At 41.4% G+C, this 21,058-nt stretch overlaps 1 protein-coding gene across 1 annotated transcript in view; it reads left to right on the top strand.

Annotated features, from left to right (window-relative positions):
- Positions 1-21,058, top strand: part of LOC306735229 (neural-cadherin) — a gene marked incomplete at both ends in the record, with an annotated part of 289,025 nt that overhangs the window by 79,859 nt on the left and 188,108 nt on the right. The window contains 3 exons of the mRNA XM_079216680.1: positions 233-437; positions 6,382-6,493; positions 14,760-15,009. Coding sequence (XP_079072806.1) covers positions 233-437; positions 6,382-6,493; positions 14,760-15,009 — 567 coding nt within the window. The remainder of the gene's footprint in view (positions 1-232; positions 438-6,381; positions 6,494-14,759; positions 15,010-21,058) is intronic.

Genomic DNA, 21,058 nt, shown 5'->3' with positions numbered 1-21,058 from the left:
ACAGTCTGCAAAACACAGTGGAAACATAAAGAACCAAAATGAAAGCATGGCAGGTTCTTCAGTTCAGGTTGTGGTTAAGTTGCCATCGTGGAAAAGGCCCATCTGCAGCACAGATGTTTTCTCGACGCCACTCATCTCGTCTCGCCCTAATGCAGATACATACGCTCTCTTCTTCCTCGCCCTCTACTGCACATTCAGTCAGTGGTGCACTTTTTTCTCCACGTCTCCCCAGCTTCCTGGTCACACCTGCCATGTCCTTCCAGAAGAAACCAATCGGCTACAGCCTCCTCATCAATCCCAGCAGCCTCTTCTCCATCTCAGCAGAGACTGGGGAAATCTGCCTGACCCGCCCTATCGACTACGAGAGCGACCAGCACCGGTACCTGCTGCTGGTGCGAGCCAGCGAGGGCCTGGACAGCATGAGCAGTGCAGCGGAGGTTTGTGTGTGTGTGTGTGTGTGTGTGTGTGTGTGTGTGTGTGTGATTCCACTGTCAAATTCAATGACTTGACGGTCTTCAAACCTCAAAGATTGTTGACATTACTCGGCTGTCTCGTCAAGCCTTGCACAGTCGGTGCAGCGTACTGCAAACAATGTCTGACAAGTCCTCAAATTAATAAGTCTTCTCCGAGTGGGATGGTGTCCGGTCCCTTTTACTTGTTCCTCATGTAGCGCGGCTGACTTTCATCTGCTGCATTTCGAGCTACTGTCACACACTTCTTGGACAGAATTGCAGACCCGGTGCAGTGGAAGTTGGCTGGAAGACAGCTGCTGAATTGTGGTGAGCAGTGGTGATTATGATGTATCTTGCAGACGATAAAATAACCACACATGGTCATTAAATCCCAGTCTGTCTTTGGATGCTGGTGGATTTCAATCTATTGATCTACAGTTGCTGTATGGATGTGCATCTGTGAATGTTGCAGTTAATACAATCGTTTGGTTCTAGTGCCTCCTCATTGGTCTCTTTTTTGTTTAATGGGAGGCATTTTGAACTCATCGATGCTACACGGGTTGTTGTCGGATGCCTTTAACCCGCTTTGATTGTGAAAGTGCATTAAAATCCACAACCTCAAAGACAACCTCACACTTTTAGTTAGAGCACGAGTTGTGTCTTCAGTCGAAACCCAAATAGACTTGTCTGTCTGGAACGACTGCTTTGGCATTCCCAATGACTTCCTTATGTTGTCAGGAAGTGAGAGAACAGCGGTTGACCGCTGCAGGCGTCGATGCATCTGGTCTGGTTTCCATCATTACTCTGGCCTCAGGCTAAAACATGTCCTGCTGAACCGATCTGTCCTCAACTGCTCCGCTCTGGGCCCCTGCGGACTGCAGAACACCAAGCGGCTGTATGGACAGACAGAGAGGGAGAGGGGGATTACTCGATTTAATAGTAGTGAGCAAATGGAAAGAATGGAATAAATAAATAAATTGGCAGGGAACCTGTACTGTATGTGCCCTTGTCTGGCCACACTCCTGCCCTGGGTGACCGGCCTCCTCAGCCCCATGCTAGTCCTCTGGAGTCTGGGTAGCTTTTTAAACATCCCCACATAGAGTCCCATCAACGCTGAAAAGCCAGCACCTTCTGGAAACTGTAACCCTCGTGACCCCACTGCTCTTGTTTTATTTTTTTGACGATTCTTGAAATTTGCATTAAATGAGAATGGAATATTTACATTTACAGTAAAACAACTATTTGTGGTCTTCTGAATTATGTCACTAATATTTTACTGGCCAATACTGAGTGTTCTTTGTCAGTAGTGTAAACATGTGTGTTTATGTATGGGCTAATGCTTTTGACCGGGTGAACCTCTTACAAATGCTCCGTGCTATATATGAGCTTTAATGCCCCTATATATGCTCCTGAACCGAACTGCTGCATCAATCATTCCATGACATTGGAACAACTGAGAGGATAATGGAGGGCTGAATGGCAACAACAAATCTCTAGTGGTTATAGTGCATGGGAGTGGTGACGTAGCACAATACATACTACACATTTAGCGGTTTTAATATCCATATTATTAACTTCCCTACTGTCAAAAAAAAAACATCTGCAAAGTAACATTTTTAAGACGTCTTCTTGGTCGGCCAATATTTGTTTGAAATAAATTGGTCAGTAAATAAATTGGCAGCGGCAGAGAGTTTAATCAACGTCCGTGTAAAAGGAATGGCCGGCAGGCATAGTTGGATTACACACACACACACACACACACACACACTCACGGTTTTGTGTTCCACGTCACTCCTACATATAATCTCAACCTGGGCAGCATTATTCCGGCTTTGTTTGGTTCGGTGTAAAAAAGCAAAGCCGGTGTAATGAATGGTCTTCTCTAAGGAGCTCTATACGAACAAAGATTATGAGAGAGAGTGGAATATGTTGCATGTGCTCTCTACCAATAAATAAACCGTTGTCAATTTATCACATGCACAACAAGGCAACACCCACAAAGGAAGAGGGACTTAATTCTCTGCTCAGATAGACATTACTCCAATACATATTTACATAGATAATAGCTGTCTATATTAATGATCTGTTTTTATAATTTAGCACCTTTAGTGTACAATTTTGTTAAGAATACTTAAATTATTAAATAATGCTACACAATAATTACAAAGGCTTTAAATAGACCCTGATCAACATTGGCCGGTACTGCTCCCACAGACCCTGTGCATTGGCTCAAGTGCTCCATGCTAAAACACTGGTCCAAGCGGATTGATGTCACAGTGTTTTGTAACAGCAGACCATTTTAAATATGATTTATTTTATGGTTATATGTTTAGAATATAATTATTTTTTTATAAAGTGAAAATCAAATAATAAATGGTGTTTGTGATTACATAAAAATCCAAATAAAAATGGTGTTCACTAGATGTTTGTTTTTTACATAAAAAGTTTAACTTAAAACAATTATGTTTTCAAGATAGATTTAAAAACAACCTTGTCAGACCGTCACCCGTTGACATTATCGTCTTTAAATTAAAGTCTATGCTGCTTTACGGGGTACAGTGACCATAGACTACATCTCCCACAATGCATGTTGATTTTGTGACCCGCGAATGAACTGGACCCTACCGCGAAAGAGCAGCGTTTCCATATCGGCGTTTATCTAAAGACAAGTTGAACAATATCGACAAATAATACCAAAATGTCCAAGAAGAGAGAGATTGATGCAGAGGGAAGAACATTTATAGGAGATGGGAAAGTGAATACATGTGTGTGCTTCAAGGACACAAACTGGTAAGTCTTCTGGTTAAGCATCAGCTGATGAAGGAGTACACCTCATGTCGGCGTTTTGACACCAAACACAGAACCAAGTACGCTAAATTTAGGCTTCGAGAAAAATATAAAATTGTCCAAGAATTAAAAGGCAGACTGCAAACGCAGCAGAATATATTCACACAAGCTAGAGCCAAGAATGCTGCTGCTGTAAAAGCTAAAGCTAGCTTCATTGTAGCTGAATAAATCACCTGAGCTTCCTAGCAGTGATGCTAAAGCTAATATGTGAGCAGGTGAGTTTCAGACCACATCTGCCACACCTGCTCACAAGTATTGTTATGTCCATATCAACTGTGACAAAAAAGCTTTGAACAAAGTTATTGTTTCTGTCTTTGTTATTTTCTATTTTTTAAGTATTTTTTAACTTATAATAACAGAGAAATTTGCTTATATATATTTTTTACATTTATATAAATGAATGTACACTATTTTTACACTTGAATAAACAATAATCAAATGCAAAGACATTTATTTAACAATTAGGGAGTAGTTTGTACAGTGTTATAGTTTCAACCAACCATAATGCTGAGGTGGCCCAGGGTGAAAAGGAGTTTGCCTCCCCTGGTCTAGGGTCTCCTTACCTATTTATCAGGTCTACTTTGGTGCCTTTCTCACTCCAACAACCAAGCACTGAGCTCACATCGGTTCCCGTCCATTTAGGGTTAACAAGATGACGCAGGACAACTGCTAAACCTACTTCAGGGATGAGGGTCATCGTATAAATCCATCTATTTCCCTCTTGCAGGCTCATATTACATAAGACACGCCCTTGTAAGAATGGCAACCAGACCAAAATGACAACCTGTGACCATGCCTAAATGGCATTTTGGTTGTGTGCACAATGTTTGATTTGAGACCTGAATGCAGCTGTCTGAGATCCGGGACACTTCCTGTACATGCAACAACTGTAGCTGACAGCTCAGCGGCTTATTTTTAGTGAGTCCACAAATAAGCATCAGAATTGCTTCCTTTTTGTCAACAGATCCGGTTGATCCTTTGAGCCAGCACCTCAAGATTTAGGCATTCTATTTTCCCAAGCGTTCTTTTATTAAAGTTTACTATAGCATTAATAATAGGGGACTGGAGAAATAATGCTGCGTCTTCGATTCATGTAGCAGCTCTTTTGTTTTTCTTTTTCTGCTCCTCAGAAAATCTGTCTCTGTCGACCAAAATAGCGAACAGAGGTGGTGCATTTGTGTTGACTGTAGTCACTGAGCATGACTTTAATTTGCAGGTAGTTTCCAAGTTTCTCCCTCCAGGAGTGATAGCTCATCGGCGCCATTAGCTACCTAACCAGCCTGAGACCTGCCTGCAGCTGCCCCGTGTGTGTGTGTGTGCGTGTGTGAGTGTGTGTGTGTGCGTGTGTGCATGCGCAATGTCCATGTGTTCGAGCTCATCTTGCATTATTACCCCTCTCTTCTCATTCAATCTTGCTTTTCCTCATTCTCGTACACACATGTACCGTATGTTTGCATGTCTTATCCAACCGTCGCCATTTTCCTTCATTCTGGCACACAGGCACTCTGCCATGTAAACACACACACACACACACACACACACACACACACACACAGAGGCAAACAAAGATTAACAGTCACTGGCAAAATCACCTCAGGGAGTTTACATGGGGAGATTTTATTTTGCTGTCCATTGCGTCCAAGCTGATCTTTGCTGAAGGATTAACTGATATTACAGAACTTCATCTTACCTACCAGGATTCAATACCGCTGGTATTTGCACACCACTCACAACGTGTGTTTGCCTTCGTGTGTTTGTGTTTGTGTGTGTGTGCGTGTGTGTTTGTGTGCGTGTATTAGAGAGTGAGGTGTAGTGTTTTGTCTATAGCGTTTGTAGTGCTTGTATGGAAGAGAAGAAGTGTGGCTGGGGGTCAAAGAGGCGCTCCATCCTGCCCATGTCTGTATTTATTCCCTCTGAATGCTGCAAGCAGGCAGTCAACATCTGCCTGAAGATGCTGTGTTTGCCTTCATGTCCCTAATGAACTGAACAGCATTACAGTGTCTCTCTCACACACACACACACACACACACACATACACACATACACACATACCTACATGCTCACACCATACAAATTTCTCTCTGTGCACTGATCCACTCTCATTTGTTAGCTCAGGGCTTCTGAAAAACTTGCACAAGATTGCATTCTCCGTCGACCTGGCGAAGTGGCCGACTCGGCAGAAGCTCCCCCACTGAGGAGGGGTAAATAAACCAGGGGGATCAGGGTCAGGGCACGCCTTTGGAGCTGGGGGGATGAGGATTCCTTTTGGCTACGGATAGGGTTAATTTGGGTTACTCGCAGATGAAAAACGACTCCAGACCCAAAGAAAACCAATTCCGGGTGGCGCCTGAAGTAGTAATCCCAGATTTAAAAAATGTCATAACACCAACCCGGTGTGATTTTTAATCTCCCGCATTTCCACTTGTGATTGCCTGGGCAGCTTTAGCATGTAGAGACAGTCACAACGTTCCTGAGACATGTATGCAAGGACAAATGCAGAAGCCCTGCACTAAGTCTCGTATGATCCAAAATACTGTTTATGTTGAGTAAAATGTTTCTGTCATGCGGATTGTTTTTCATCACTTTGACCGTCCTGGGAGAGAGATCCCTCTTCTGTTGCTCTCCCTGAGGTCTTTTTTTACCCCCCCGTTAATGTTTTTGGGATTTGTGGTTTTGTGCTACACAAATTAAATTGGATTTCATTCAAATGCTCCAGATGTAATCCCAGTGCAGTTTCACTCAGGTGAATGGCAGAAACCCAAGGCAAGACTAAGTGTTCTTTTGTTCAACTGTTAAGATTTCTCAGAAGGGTCCTTGAAGCATTTCAATTTCTTTGTTATCTTGTTGAATAATGTTGATGGATTTATTTTTACCTTTAGGATTTTCATGACAATGTATTTGGTGACTACATGTGACAGGGATTTGTGTGCTTTCAATGCCACATTTAAGAGAAAAGTCATTTGTTCGACGGTTCAATTTAGTAATTTACTCTTGCCAACACCTCCTCCGCCCATCGTTGACGTCCTCTCCGTCTCTCCATCTTTCCATCTCCTCCTCTCCCCTCCTCCAACCCCTCTCTCAGGTGCGAGTTGTTATTGTCGATGAAAACGACTGCGTTCCCGAGTTCCTCCAGTCCATTTACAGCAAGGATGGCGTGCCGGAGACTGTGACGACAGCCACGTCGCTGCTGCAAGGTGAGATGCCCGGGCAAATCTTAAAAGATTGTGTTTCATCCATAACCCATCAAACTCCCGTCTGTATGTGCTGCACAGCATCACTGAGTGCACTTTTTCATCACCTTCTTATCTTGTACTAAAAACATTCAATCCATTCCTCATTGTTTTTCTGTTATGCATACTTGCTCGGGGATTTGGATATGCCCTTTACTGTTTTCTTTAGCTTTGGGTGCTCAAACAATCCTAAACAAAAGGCCTAAAGGAAGCTGCTTTATTGTTATTTTTCTATTTAACTTCACCAATTAAAAAACTCCCACGCAATGTTGAAAATGTTCAACGTTTTTGTTTAAAATTCTCTTGGGCTCTTCGAAGCCACCTCATAAGCACAATACATACTGAATTAATCGTGTGTGTGTGTGTGTGTGTGTGGTGTGTGTGTGTGTGTGTGTGTGTGTGTGTGTGTGTGTGTGTGTGTGTGTGTGTGTGTGTGTGTGAGGGGGGGATCTTTGCATGCTGTGTCTGGGGATTTTTAAAAATAAATAAAATAAAACAGTCTGGTTTTATTGAATATCCCAGTTACTCGTGAGGTGAATCTTGTCCATATGAGGCGGTTGTAAACTTCTAGACTTCATAAAAAACTCTACATATTCTACCTCAAGAATGCCTGGAAGTAAAGCTGAACTGTGTGTGTGTGCGTGTGCGTGTGCGTGTGTGTGTGCGCGCCTGCATGGGGTCTGTGTTATGGAAATGTTTGAGGAGCCCCGCTATAGAGGCTTTCAGAACAGAGTAAGAGTGGCTGAGCTTCAGTTTAGTTTTTTTATATTCATGTGTTTCGACTGGTAGGGAAACTGAGGAGGTACTTGTCAGTACTGGCAGCCGTGAAATCACCAGCACTTCCATCGCTGCCGCTGCTCCAGCCTCTCCTTCCCTGTAACGACCCAATTTCCACACGGGGATCGCTTAAGTTTCATCTTATGTGTGGAAATGGTAATTGTTACCGTTGCGGGTGCGACTTGTCACAATCTGATCTGTCACAGTGTGGCTCAACGTTGGGAAGGCCACTTTTATTTTTTAAGGTTCTGACAGACTGCCAACGAAACTGACGGCAAAACATGTCACGCTCCTCTATCCCTCGACACGCTGCATTAAGAATACACATTCTGTTTGAAAAAAACATTTACTATCTTAAAAGAAAAGTGTATTCATTCATCCAAATTGTCTGACGAATAAAATAAAACATTCCCGCTTTCTGTCTGCAGCTCCCAACAAAGTGGTGCTTCAAATTCAATAAACAGGTTTATTTACTGTTGGCTCAAAGTGGAAACACCTACAGGGCTGCAAATGAGTATTGACAAGGAGAAAATGCAGGAAAATAAATCATTGCATGCACTATGTATATTATTAATGACTGCTGGTATGACCTGGCATTGAAAGTGCTCATTAACTTACGCTGCAGGCGGAAAACTTTTGGATCGGGTTTACATTACAAAGCATCGTAGAGGCACCGAGTTTTCATGTTGTCCGTCCGGCGCATCCTCGTGAACATTGCGTCTCCGGGAACGCCATGAGGGAATTTCTCCAAATGTGGGACAAATTTCCGCTTGGACTCAAGAATGAATTGATGATAACATTTTGACTGCGGATGTTTCACAAAACATTTTTTTTTTTACTCCAGAATTCACATGCAAATTACGAGGATTCCACACAGATGTCTGAAAGGATAAAATGATGAAGTGATGATGTTGTGGAAAGACTTGTACTGCGGTCTCGCTATAATGCATTGCAATCATTGTAATCATCCTCATCACTATCATCATTACCCATAATTTGCCTATTTGATAAAGGGCAAATGAGTAGCATACACAAGGCACTCCCTCAAAGACAGTTGTTGTTGTTTGCTTTTTGGGCAAAAGCAACTTGCTAGTGCTCCAAAGAAATGCAAATATGTGTTGCTTGTAGACTTGTATATCAATTTTGTTTATTTGTCCTGATGAAGTTCAAAGTAATACGTTGCATATCGTATTGACACGTGAGTGTGCTTTGCCAATATTGAGCACGGTTGGATGCGTGTACTCTCCTGCATTTTAGTGCACAACAAAGATATGATGTGATGTATATGAGTCAAGTACTGAAAAACAAATCTGTTTCGACTAAAATAATTAGCAGAGAGAACTCGCAAGACCCACGCAGTGAAAAGCTATGAACTGCAGCGTGACGGATACATCAGAAGACTGTGTGCAATTCATTCATTCAATGCCAACGCAAAAATGAGGATTCTCAGCCCATTGTGAGAGCAATTAAACCTACATGAACAGCAGAGCCAAACATTACCTTGGATTATCTGATGAAATGCATCAATGAATGTTTGAAGCTGTGAAAGATCAAAGAAAAACACCATTATGGTGACAATAAGTACGTTTACCAAACTTAAGTTACTGGGTAAGTTACGTAAATTAACTTAATATAAGTAAACATTGACTTGCATTGGGAACAGATATTAAGTAATTTTAGCAGGAATTTGGTCATAAATCAATGTAGTGGAACCATTGGTACTTTGACCTGATGATGGCATTGAAAAGTCAGGGGATCACCAAAGTTGTTGAGATTCAACCGATGTTTGGATTTAAGGCTGTGCGTTACAGAAATTGCGTCACCAACTGTTCTCTGACATTTAATTTACTCCTACGCTCACTTATAAAGAGACAGAAAAGGAGGTAGAGAGACGAGCTCCTCTTTTCTACGAGTATCGGCGGCGACCGACTGACTGAGCGTCGGTAAGAGGAACAGATCTCAGTCAGCGGTACAGGTGCTAGAAAGAAAAATCTCTTTTTTTTATTTTTTATAATTCTTTATTAATCCCACAGTGGGGAAATTATTCTGCATTTTACCCATGCTTAGTAATTAAGGAGCAGTGTGCTGCTGTGAAGCGCTCGGTTCAGTGTCTTGCTCAAGGACACTTTGACGTGAACAATGGGGAGACCAGGGAATGCCGGTTGTGTCAAAGTAACAAAACCTGCTATCGCTCGTCTTTACATGTGGAGCATCGCGGCGCAGCCATCGCTAAACCCGTACAAGATATCAAACCATTCTCAAATTTGCGCTTATGAGTGTTCTGTACTTTGCTTTTGTCTAAATAGAGATGAGGACCAAAATATTTTTATGAGAACAAAAACGGCTACAAGATGTGCAATAATCACATTATACCAAATACAGCAATGCTGTAGCACATACACATTAATGTGCTCTTATTTAAGCCAATACAATAATAATAATAATAATAAATATATATATATATATATATATATATATATATATATATATATATATATATATATATATATATATATACATAACTAAAGAAATTGATACTGTAGCCTATGCCAACTTGAAATAAGAGACCTAGCTTTGCTGTCTGTAGAGCGCCTCTGCGTTTCAGGACCCGGGACAGTGCCACACACACACACACACACACACACACACATGCACACACAGCGCTATTTGTCTGAGAATAACTAATAATAATTGGGGTAATGTTGATGAATAATGCATGCTGCGGGGTTACTTCAACTTATGTCATGTACTATTTAGGATTTTCGGGGTAATGCATTCATATAAAATAAAAACGATGCCTTCGATGACTGATTTCGATGTTGGTTTCCACGGCAACCGTTGCACCTCCGAAACATTCGTCTTTGCTAAAATATCATTATGGAACACCGAATACATGTCCATGGCATCTGAGCAAACAGTCAACGTCCCGGGTTTGATTCTGGCCTTTATTAAATGTATATATATTATATGAAATACCCTTAGCCTCAATATTCTCTCTCTCTCTCTCTCTCTCTCTCTCTCTCTCTATCTCCTATTTCTGTCATCTGTCAAACTCGAGTGAGTGAGGGAGAAAGTTAATGAGTGAGTAAGGGAATACGGTATGAGGTTGGTGTAGGAGGCACAGCAGGTGCTCAGCTTGCTGCCATCAACAGGTGCACGAAGGGAGGCGAGAAGTTCCACCCTGCTGTGCTGATGTCTCTCACTGTGTGTGTGTGTGTGTGTGTGTGGGGGGGGGGGGGGGGGGTTGTGTATGTATGTTTTTGTACATTTGTTTTGGGCAAGGGCTGTCTGTAATTTAGTGAGTATCTTTGGCAAACAAAAAATATCAGTGTTTCCCGAATCAGGCGGTATTTCTTTAATATGATATCTGAAACAGTACGTATTCCAGAAGCTTTCCAGAGTTGTGCTCCTTAGCCAAACACTCGTCGTTTTATTTGTATTTTTTATACATTTCAAAAATGAAGTGCAATGAAATGCTTAAATGAACGTCACAATGAATGCGATTAATTCTGCCCGATCCAGTTCTGCGTGCACCTGAAGCGGAGCAGCCCAGCCTCCGTAAATAAAACTTTTTTTTCTGTCCCCTGACTTCATTAAACGGATTAAAAGGCACAGTATTAAATTCAATGAGGGAGAAATGGTCATCCAGCATCGTTTTGGTAAATCATGTGCTAGTAATCCTTTAATCACTTACATCATGAGAGTGGACAAATGTGTACTTCGCCAAGTCGGATAAAAGAACTGCAGAGTGCCAAGCAAGCCAATTATGTTGCTTCCCAAAGAGATCTGAGTCTCCTGCAGTTTCCATCTTCAGTACAAAATCATTATATATCAGACGGACATGTAGTGATGCCAGCACAACAATGCTGATTCAAGATTACACAGCGTACTGCTGATGAATACATGCTCAAGCGGTGCTCAGAAGAGGACAAATCTCTACTTAGTAAATTAGATATTGACTCATGTGTGACATGGGAGAGGACGCCCGGCAGACACCGGCGCCGGAGTCCATTTTCCACCCATCGTCGCTGGTTGAGAGGTTATTCATCACTTTACAGCAGCAAAACGGCTGCATTTCAGTTGTAATTCAGGAAAATATCAGTCCTTGTAACCCGGACGGTAGTGCAGGGTAAACATCCGTAAATTCACTTCAACCTGTTTATGAATCTGACCATAAATCTAAATAACAGACTTTACAAACACCATCATTTGTAATATATATATAAAAAAAGTGTGGCCGTTTGCCATTTCCACACCGGCTTTGATGCAGTTTTCAGTTGTGTATTGCAATGTTTTCCCTGCTAAAAAGAAGGCAGCGTGACATGATACACATAGAGAATACGTTTGCAGCTGTAAACCAAAGCTTCTGGCAATTTAATGATAAAACACCCTGACAGTTACTTCCAGTGTTTACTTAAGCAATAAGGTACGAGAGGCAGTACTGTGTTGTGCAATAATGTACTGTGCAGCGGAGGGCCGGCAAACCCTTGAACTGTACATTATTGTAGACACAGTACTGCCTCGAGTACCTTATTGCTTTTATAATACGGGTACCTGCGACTTTATAAATAGTAATAGTAAGCTCCCTTTCAGCACAAAAAAGTTGTAGCCAAACCTTGTGTATCGCATTTCAGCAACAGAGAAAATAGTCTCGTACGTGTATGGCGGTTGCATAGACACACATATGGGACTATAAAACTGACTGCTTTTCTCCTCCATGATGTTTAGAGAACTTGCCTCGCGTCGGGAAATTACCGACGTAATTATCTCTCGCTAGAAATTATCATGATTTTGTGGTCAAACCCTTTTCATTCCTCATCTCATTTTAGGGAGGAAGTGACGTGTGTTGTTGTTCGTTATGCTAGTGTGTTGGATGCTACGTGAGCTTGTTAGCTGTTCCGTTTAAGCTAACGTTGCTGTTAGCGAAGAGCCCCGTTGCAATACTGTGAACACTCAAGCAATACACCTGCAAGTTAAGGAAACCAACGTCTGCGGGTCGTTACTGCGGACAGTTAAAATATCAAAGTTTACACGAACATGTTTGGTAACTGTCAAGCTTGAAATGACAACTAACGGTCGCGCAATTTAAATCTACCTGTTATTTTAAGTGCGCACTGATATGGAACGCTCTAAATGAAAACAGGCTGTACAGTACTTTATGGCTGAATAAACTACACCTCGTGACTCACTCTCAACCAATCAGAATGCTTGATTTGATCTACCCGTATTATAATATACATTACAATGTTCTGTTCCTCCTGTCTGAATATCGCAGTTTTAGAACTTACTTGCATACTCTCAGCCTTCTTATTCACCCTGCCATCCGCTCTTCTGCTCCGCTTGTGATCTTTTTAGATTTGTTTGTATTTATTTATTTATTAAATCAATCCGTGTGGTTGTAAGTTACTGCAGGTCACCATTTTTGTCAATAATGGGTTGGCGTGAGCTGATATGAATTTTATTTTTTTCCACTTTTTACATTCTTTAATGTGGTTAAACTGCACACAACATGCTCATGCTTACCAGCCAGGCCAATATGGGATGCTTTATACCAAAAATAATCACACAATGTGTAGATTTTTTACATTGATTGTTGTCCTGAATTATCAGCTTCACGTGATTATCATCAGACCAACATTTTGTGACAGCATCCTGGTTTTTATTTTGTTTGTTTGTTTTTTCTTCCATTCTTTTTTTTGATTTTGTTACTTCTTTTGTATTCTCGGCCTGACTTTCATTAGGTTTTCCAATTAGTAATAATGGAATGCGCCTTTCTGTTACAGTTCAACTTAATGGTTTAGGGCACTTTCATCTTGCAGCTTCATGGGGGAAGATGGTTTTTGGAAAATGTAATTGATTTTAGTTTAATTTGATGGTTGTTCAGGATGATGAAAGGCCGGAGGCCACGGTTAAAACAACAAACATTTTACACAGCAACAACACTTGCAAAATCAATGAATCTCTTATATTCCAGTTCAAATTGGACTCGTTCTGACATAATGGAATAAAACAAATGATGTGGATAAACACTGACGGTATATAAACCGTCTTTTAATGAACTGAGCTATTTTTGTTTTGTTGACAGTTTAGTATAATATGAATTTGAAGTGTGCTGAGACTTTCTCCGTACAGTTTGTGAGCTGAAGCAAACAATGATGTGTTAATGTCCTTGCATTTATTCACGCGCCTGGGTGTTTGTGTTTGTTTCTGTGTGTGTGTGTGTGTGTGTGTGTGTGTGTGTGTGTGTGTGTGTGTGTGTGTGTGTGTGTGTGTGTGTGTGTGTGTGTGTATGGGCGCGAGCCAAATGCAATGTAAGGTGAATTGGAGAGTTGAGAGTTTGATGGCAAAATGACTTGTTAGCGGAAAATATGCTTATTCAAATCCCTGGTGGATCTTTTCAGTTTGAGCAAGGCAATCAATTTGTGGCCGAGCGAGTTACGGGCTCCATGGATTCCCAATGTACACTGTAGAAACAGAAATGTTGCAAAAGGACAGTCCTTTCAATGCATGCTGTGCAAATAACATTTCCTCCCTTTGTGTGAACTGAACATGTTGGTCAGTGGGGGCATCGCTTCCTTTTCAATCTTCACTTTGGTCACATGGCATGAGAAGGGAATAGATATCCTGTGCTAATGTTGAGGTCCTTTGCGCAAATGCAAAAAAAAATCTGGATTATTAATAGAACAGAATGTTCTCCATTGTTTAATTTAGCTGATATTTTCCCTTTCACCATGATTTAGATCCGTATGCTTTACTTGCATAACGAGTAAGTAATTTTCAATGTAATGTCATTTTTCTCAAGAAACCCGAGTAGGACAGAAAAAAGACCCTAAAAGAGTTGTATTATTAGTTATGTAGTATTGATCCTGTATGATATAGTTCAGTCAGTGAAATGTTGTTGAAACACATACCTTGACATGTTGAGATAGTTTAGTATAATGTAAAACAATTGGTTACATATAGACATTTGAAAAGTTTTCAGACACATTTAGCCCAATTTTGACAGATGCTAAGCTAACCCTATGAATTAAATGTGCAGTTAATGTTCCAACTGCAAAAACCCTGTACTCTTGTACTCAATGCTATTTGTAGAGTAGTGAGTTTGTGTTGTCAAGCTACAACTTTACTTTAGCAATTTCATAAATATTTCTAATTTTAATTGACCTATAAGGATTTATGGATTGCAGAAGTGTTGACTGAGAAAGCTAAAAAAAAAAAGTGAAAAAAAAAGAAGAGTGAAAATGTGTGTGAGCGTTTCAGACCGAATGAATTACAGCCATGCTCATGTAGGCTACATTCTCAAAGATCCATGCCCTTGCTTTCACACTTGAGGAAACCAGACAGCCCACTACACCAGAGAAATGGTGGTGGGGGTAGAGAGACTGGTTTTGTCTTTGTTAAATCCCGCTAACGTCTTTCTTCCTCTTCTCTATTCCTATTCTGTCATCTCTAGTGTCCGCCAATGACTGTGACTCCGAAGAGAATGCAGAGCTGACCTATTACACCCTGAGTCCAGACTTCACCATTTCCCCTCACGGGACCATCTTCCCTGCAGGGCCTCTAGACTACGAGAGGCCCAACCACCTGTACGAGTTCGTGGTGATGGCGGTTGACAAGGGGGAGGTCCCTCGCACCGGCACAACTACCGTACGGATTCGAATGGCCAACGTCAACGACGAAGCGCCCGAGTTCTCCCAGCACATGTAAGAAAGAGTCGGGCTTCCAAACTCCCGATTTTTCATTTGGCTGTTCAGTTAAGACACAATGGAAAGCGGTTTTGATGGGATGTGATGAAACTTGCTGTTAGTTTTAACTTGTAAAAGCTGTTATAAGGTCCCCTTACTCTGTGTCAGATTCCTCCGTGCTGGTGAGGGTGTGACGCCAGAGGCTGACGCTCATTCTGTTGAGCAGGACCTCAGTTGTTAGCAGCATCAGCCTGGACTCCATTCAGTTCCCAAGGCTTTATTTGCATGGCATCTGACATGCCGGAGCAAAATTAGGATTAGGGAATACAATGAATGAAATAAGGAAAAAATAAATGAATCGGAACCATTTTATTTTCCGGTGCACATGTACCATGTCACACTTTGGAGCCGCTGCATACAGTGGGGGGGTTTCAGATGTGCTGTAGTTTGATGGAAAAAGACACCATCATTATTAACCCCTTGACGGTCTATGGCCCGCTATCGGGCCAGGAAACGTACACTGTACAGTTTAAATGTACAGTGTACGGTACATGCACACTTTAGCCGATCTTTATTTATAGTTCGATGCGAGTGTGGTAGTGCGTTAGAAAGCTACGGTTCTCTGGATTCTAATTATGTCAACCATTTCAAGATCGGACCACCACAGCAGCTACAGTTAACGTTAGTGTCAAACAACAACAAACAAACAAACAATATACACATCTAGGCAACTCACCGATGACGCCTCATGGTGACCCGTAGCTCGATCACATTACAACAAAAACTTTCTTGTTACGTCATAAAAACGTCCAGACAATCCAATCCAGTAAAATATTTTGTCCAAAACACTTGATTATATGCATAAATATCCACAAACTGGTGCTGCATCATTTGAAATCAGCCAGCAGATATGACAAAATATTTGCGTATCTTCCCTGTAAAAGCCGTTATCATGCCTGCACTGAAGAAAACTTGATACCGGACTGTCCATTGAACTCTAACCTTTCGATTGACACCAAACGTGAGCCAATAGGAGCAACATGTCCTCTTCACAGCCTACATTAGCCAACGCGAGTCAGCGTTGGACCGCACCCACTGAGCCCGACTTGAGCCAATGAAAAGACGAAAGCGGTATGCAGATTAGGAGCGCGTCAACAACTGCTTCACGGTAAACAGTGGACGTAGTTTCATTCATTTCATTCAGCGTCAATACAAAAACTGATAATGGCGAATCTGTCGGGGAAATCACGTCATTATTCTACAAAAGAGGCAATGGAAATGTTTCTGAAAGGAGACAACAGGCTCGTTCGTTAGAGCTGCTTCTCGCCTGGAATCCAGATGAGAGCTGCGTCATCAGCAGGAGGCGTTCACAAAAAACTGAGACCAAGTCTGACAGTTTTCAGCTGACTGAAAAAGTAAACACAGGAAGTCACAGATAAAATTACTTCCTGTTAGTTCCGATCTTTAGTGTACTTGTAGTTTACAGATCACGTTTTGATTTATGTGTTTATAAATATATATTTATGTAGAAATGTGTGTCCATCCTTCTTTTTATGTCTGCCTGTGAAATTCTGCGCAGAACTGGCTCATCTCGAACGAGCCTATTATTTTCGACAGGTATTTTATTATTGTTGTATTATTATTATTATTATTATTATTATTATTATTATTACTATTATTATTATTATATGTTGTAGCATATATATTATTATAGTATTTCGACATACATTTAAATTTGAATTATGAATACATATTGTGTAGATTGCCTTTCGACTTGCATTTCCCCAGTGAGGCTGCTGACCTGTTGGGGGAAAGGAAGGTGTTTGTGTAAAGACACTTTAGGTGTTACTGCTAGTCTGGGTGTGGTGTGGTGTGTATTGTCTTTTATTTTTCTCTAGTTTTGTAAATGACTAACTGTTATTTCTTTATCATCTCCAAATTCTCCAAATGGCCTTTATTGGAAAACGCCTAGACATAACCTTAGTAAAACATGTGTAAAATATTCATTTTCTGTGATATTATAATAATGTTTTCACTTAGACTAGAAAAGGCTTCAGGTTATTGTCCCATTCAGTTGTCCAGTTCATAAGTCCCATTTATAGTCATCTACAGGCATCTATTTGCAAAGAAATGTTAAGGTGGAAATATAAACCTTATACTTTAGTGTGTTCAAACTCATATAACTCAGTGTCAGCAGCACTTAAAGTGATTCTGACTATTGGGGGGAAATACTTCAGATTGTTACCTTTCAAAAGAGACCAAGACCATGCATTTACTCCAAAGAGTTCAAGTACAGCTTCCAATTTACTTTGGGTATACCTAGATAGGCGTTTTTCATCAAATTTTACAGGAACGCTAAGAGGTTAATAATAATCATTAGATGCAGTCCAAGTTCAATTTCAGCCGCTGTCTGCCAATGATTTGTTCAGGGCCTGGGAGAAAACGTTGCAGTCCTTTTTATGTGCTCTTCTCTCCTTTTAGATTTAGGTGATGGGTTCCGCTACCCCTTTTGATTTTATTTCTTTATCGTATGAAGATGCACCTAAAATAGTATGGCTCTACACTCAATAGGCTGATGCATGCTCGGTGGACATAGAGAAAACAAAAGATCGATAAAACGGCGCTTGAGGATATAAATTGCAAACCGATTTAAGAGAGAGAGAGAGAGAGAGAGAGAGAGAGAGAGAGAGAGAGAGACAGAAAGAGAGAGAGAGAGAGCGAGAGAGCGAGAGAGAGCAAGAGCGAGAGAGAGAGTCCTTTGTCAGGTCAGCTCCTCACAGCTGCCTCCCAATTCAACATTGCAGCTGCAGTTACCCACAATTCCAGTGATGCTGCGGTGCCTGCATCTTTTAATTGGTTGATTTTCAGGCAGAGTGGTGAGACAGGGTCAATCAGCCATGCCCACCAGCACCCTCAGGAGGCATTGTGCCCGCTCTATTGCGTGTATGTGTGTGTGTGCTCTTTCTGAAAATGTGTGTGTGTGTGTGTGTGTGTGTTCTGTTATTGAGAAAGTCCCTGCAAAGTGTTGGAATGGACCGAGTCATGTAGTTATAACGTGCATTCATGCATCATGCATCTGATATGCATGTGTTTTTGTTGTTTATATAGTGGGAGGGGATTTGTGCGTGTTGGGTTGTATTGATTTACTAGACGAGCGACAGCAGAATACTACGTTTTTTCTTCCATAGCCCTCGACCCTCTCCTGCAGCTGCCACAAAAATGGTACTGGGCAATCAGTGATGTATCACTAACACACACACGCACACACATATGCATGTATGCACACACACGCACAGCTCCAGAGTCATCCATGTCATCCACACACACATGCTCGCTTGCACAAACACATGAATATACACATACACACACACACACACACACACACATATACACAGGCAGGAACGAGCAAACACATCAGTCGTGTCTTTGAGGAAACGGGTAGCAGGGGCAATTTGGGTGGATACAAATCATGACGATAAAGTCCCTTTCTTTGCTCTGTTTCCCTGCGTGAGAGACTGTGCATACGTGTGTGGAGTCCATGCATCTGATGGACAGAGAGGAGAAGACAGAGAGACCACAACCAAATAAACATCTATTTTAAAACCTCCAATCAACTCAAACCCCCCGAAAAGGAGTCCAGTAAGCTGTACAAACTCAACCCGACATACAGATGGACTCAGGACAGTGGGGACAAATTCCTTATGGCGCTAAATTCCCCTGAGCTAATAAGTCAAATTTTGAAATTCAGAGGAAATCAGTACGCCACGACCAAGGCTGGTGTCAACATGGCCACCGCTGACATCAATGCACTCTTTCACGAGGCAGCTATCAAAGCCAACCTCGTCAAAAGGAAGAGACAGTACAAGAAAAAGTCAAAGAATGAAAAATGGTTTGACAATGATTGTAAAAGTATCAGAAAAGATCTGTGAAAAATATCGAACTTAAAACATCACCAACCAAACAATCAAGACTTGCGAATTAGCTTTAGCGAAACTCTCAAAAGATATAAATACACAATTAGGAACAAAAAACTAAATTATACAAATGAAAGATTGGAGGAAATTGAAAGCTCTATGAATCAAAACCAATTCTGGGAAATGTTAAATACATTAAACTCAACAAAACCACAGGCATTACCAATTCAAGATAGTGACATTTGGAAACCACACTTTGAAAATCTTTATAAAGACATTCAACCAAATGAAATGAATTCAAACCACAAAACTATTCAAGAAAAACTGGAAACACTAGAATTAACAATTGAAAACAATCAGAACCCGCTTGATTTCCAAATCACGTTGGAAGAATTGATGGAAAAAATTAAATGTATCAAAACTAAAAAAGCTTGTGGTCCTGACAGCATCAACAATGAAATGCTTAAAAACATCACTCCTGCAATGCAGAGTACTATCCTCAAGCTGTTTAGCACAGTTCTGGGTTCAGGCTGCTTTCCTGACATTTGGTGTGAGGGGCTGATTTCTCCAATCTATAAAAGTGGAGATAAATTAGACCCCAATAATTACCGAGGCATCTGTATTAGCAGCTGCCTAGGGAAATTATTTGGCAGTATCATAAATAATAGAATCTTAGATTATCTGGACCAACACAAAATCCTTAGTAAAACTCAAATTGGCTTTCTTCCAAAACACTTCTGACTTCTTCAGCCAGAGAAGAGGTGTTCGTCAGTGCTGCAATCTGAGTCCAACACTCTTCAACATCTACATCAATGATCTGGCAGTGGAGCTGGACCAGAGTGCCGCCCCAGGCCTCTGGCTCCTCGACAGAGAGGTGCAGTCTCTGTTCTATGCAGACGACCTGGTGCTATTGTCCCCAACAAAGCAGGGACTCCAACAGCAGCTAAGCCTGCTGGAGGACTACTGTCAGAACTGGGCCCTGGCAGTAAACCTAAAGAAGACTCACATTCTGATCTTCCAAAAAAGGCCCAGATGTCAGGAAAGCAAACACCATTTTACTTTAGGAAACACACCCATAACACACACAATGAGCTACACTTACCTGGGTCTGACTATCACAGCCTCAGGGAGTTTCAGCCTGGCAGTGAATGCACTAAAAGAAAAGGCCAGAAGAGCCCTCTATACAATTAAAAGAAAATTTTATAATATCCAAATTCCAATCAAAATCTGGTGTAAGATTTTTGATAGTGTAATCCAGCCCATTGCGCTGTATGGTAGTGAAGTTTGGGGTCCACTCAGTCACCATAGCTACACTCAATGGGACAAACACCCACAGAAGCCCTACATGCAGAGTTCTGCAGAATGATCCTCAACGTTCAAAGAAAGACACCAACAAATGCATGTAGGGCAGAATTAGGCAGATATCCCCTTTATAATAAACATCCACAAATGAGCACTCAATTTTTGGAATCACCTTCAAACAAACTCATAAGACACCCTCCATGTTAAAGCCCTCCGAAGCCAAGAGCTGAACCCAGAAAAGAGTCTCCTGAGGCAGCTGGTGCTGAGACTAACTTCCACACAGCAGAACCAGGCTCACACCAACACTGCTCTCCAGACACCAGTTAGAGTCAACGCAAATATAAAGAAAAGCAAAGAAACATATTTGGAACATTGGAAAAAAGAAACTGCAAATCAAAGTAGATTAGAATGTTATCTGGCCCTAAAAAGAGATTATGAACTGGCAGAATATCTATCTTCTGTCAGGGGAAAGAAGCAGAGACAGACCCTGACCCGGTACAGGCTCTCCGACCACCAGCTAGCTATCGAGACAGGCCGTCAGAAGAAATCCTGGCAACCAAAAGAAAACAGAATATGTAGTCACTGTTCAACAGGTGAGGTTGAGACAGAGATGCACTTCCTCCTAAAGTGTGATAAATATACTGAAACAAGACAAATGTGGTTGGACCGGCTCAGCTCCCAGATCTCTGGCTTCAGAGAGCTGGGAGAATCTCATCAACTAAGAATCCTCCTGGGAGAAGGAAACACAGCACAGCTTGTTGCTGCTTATGTCCTGTTGTGTCACAACCTGAGGGACAGTCAGTGACACACACACACACACACACACACACACACACACACACACACACACA

Source organism: Taurulus bubalis (genome assembly GCF_910589615.1).
Source record: "Taurulus bubalis genome assembly, chromosome: 4".
Lineage (NCBI taxonomy): Eukaryota > Metazoa > Chordata > Actinopteri > Perciformes > Cottidae > Taurulus > Taurulus bubalis.
This window is presented reverse-complemented; position numbering and strand designations above follow the sequence as displayed.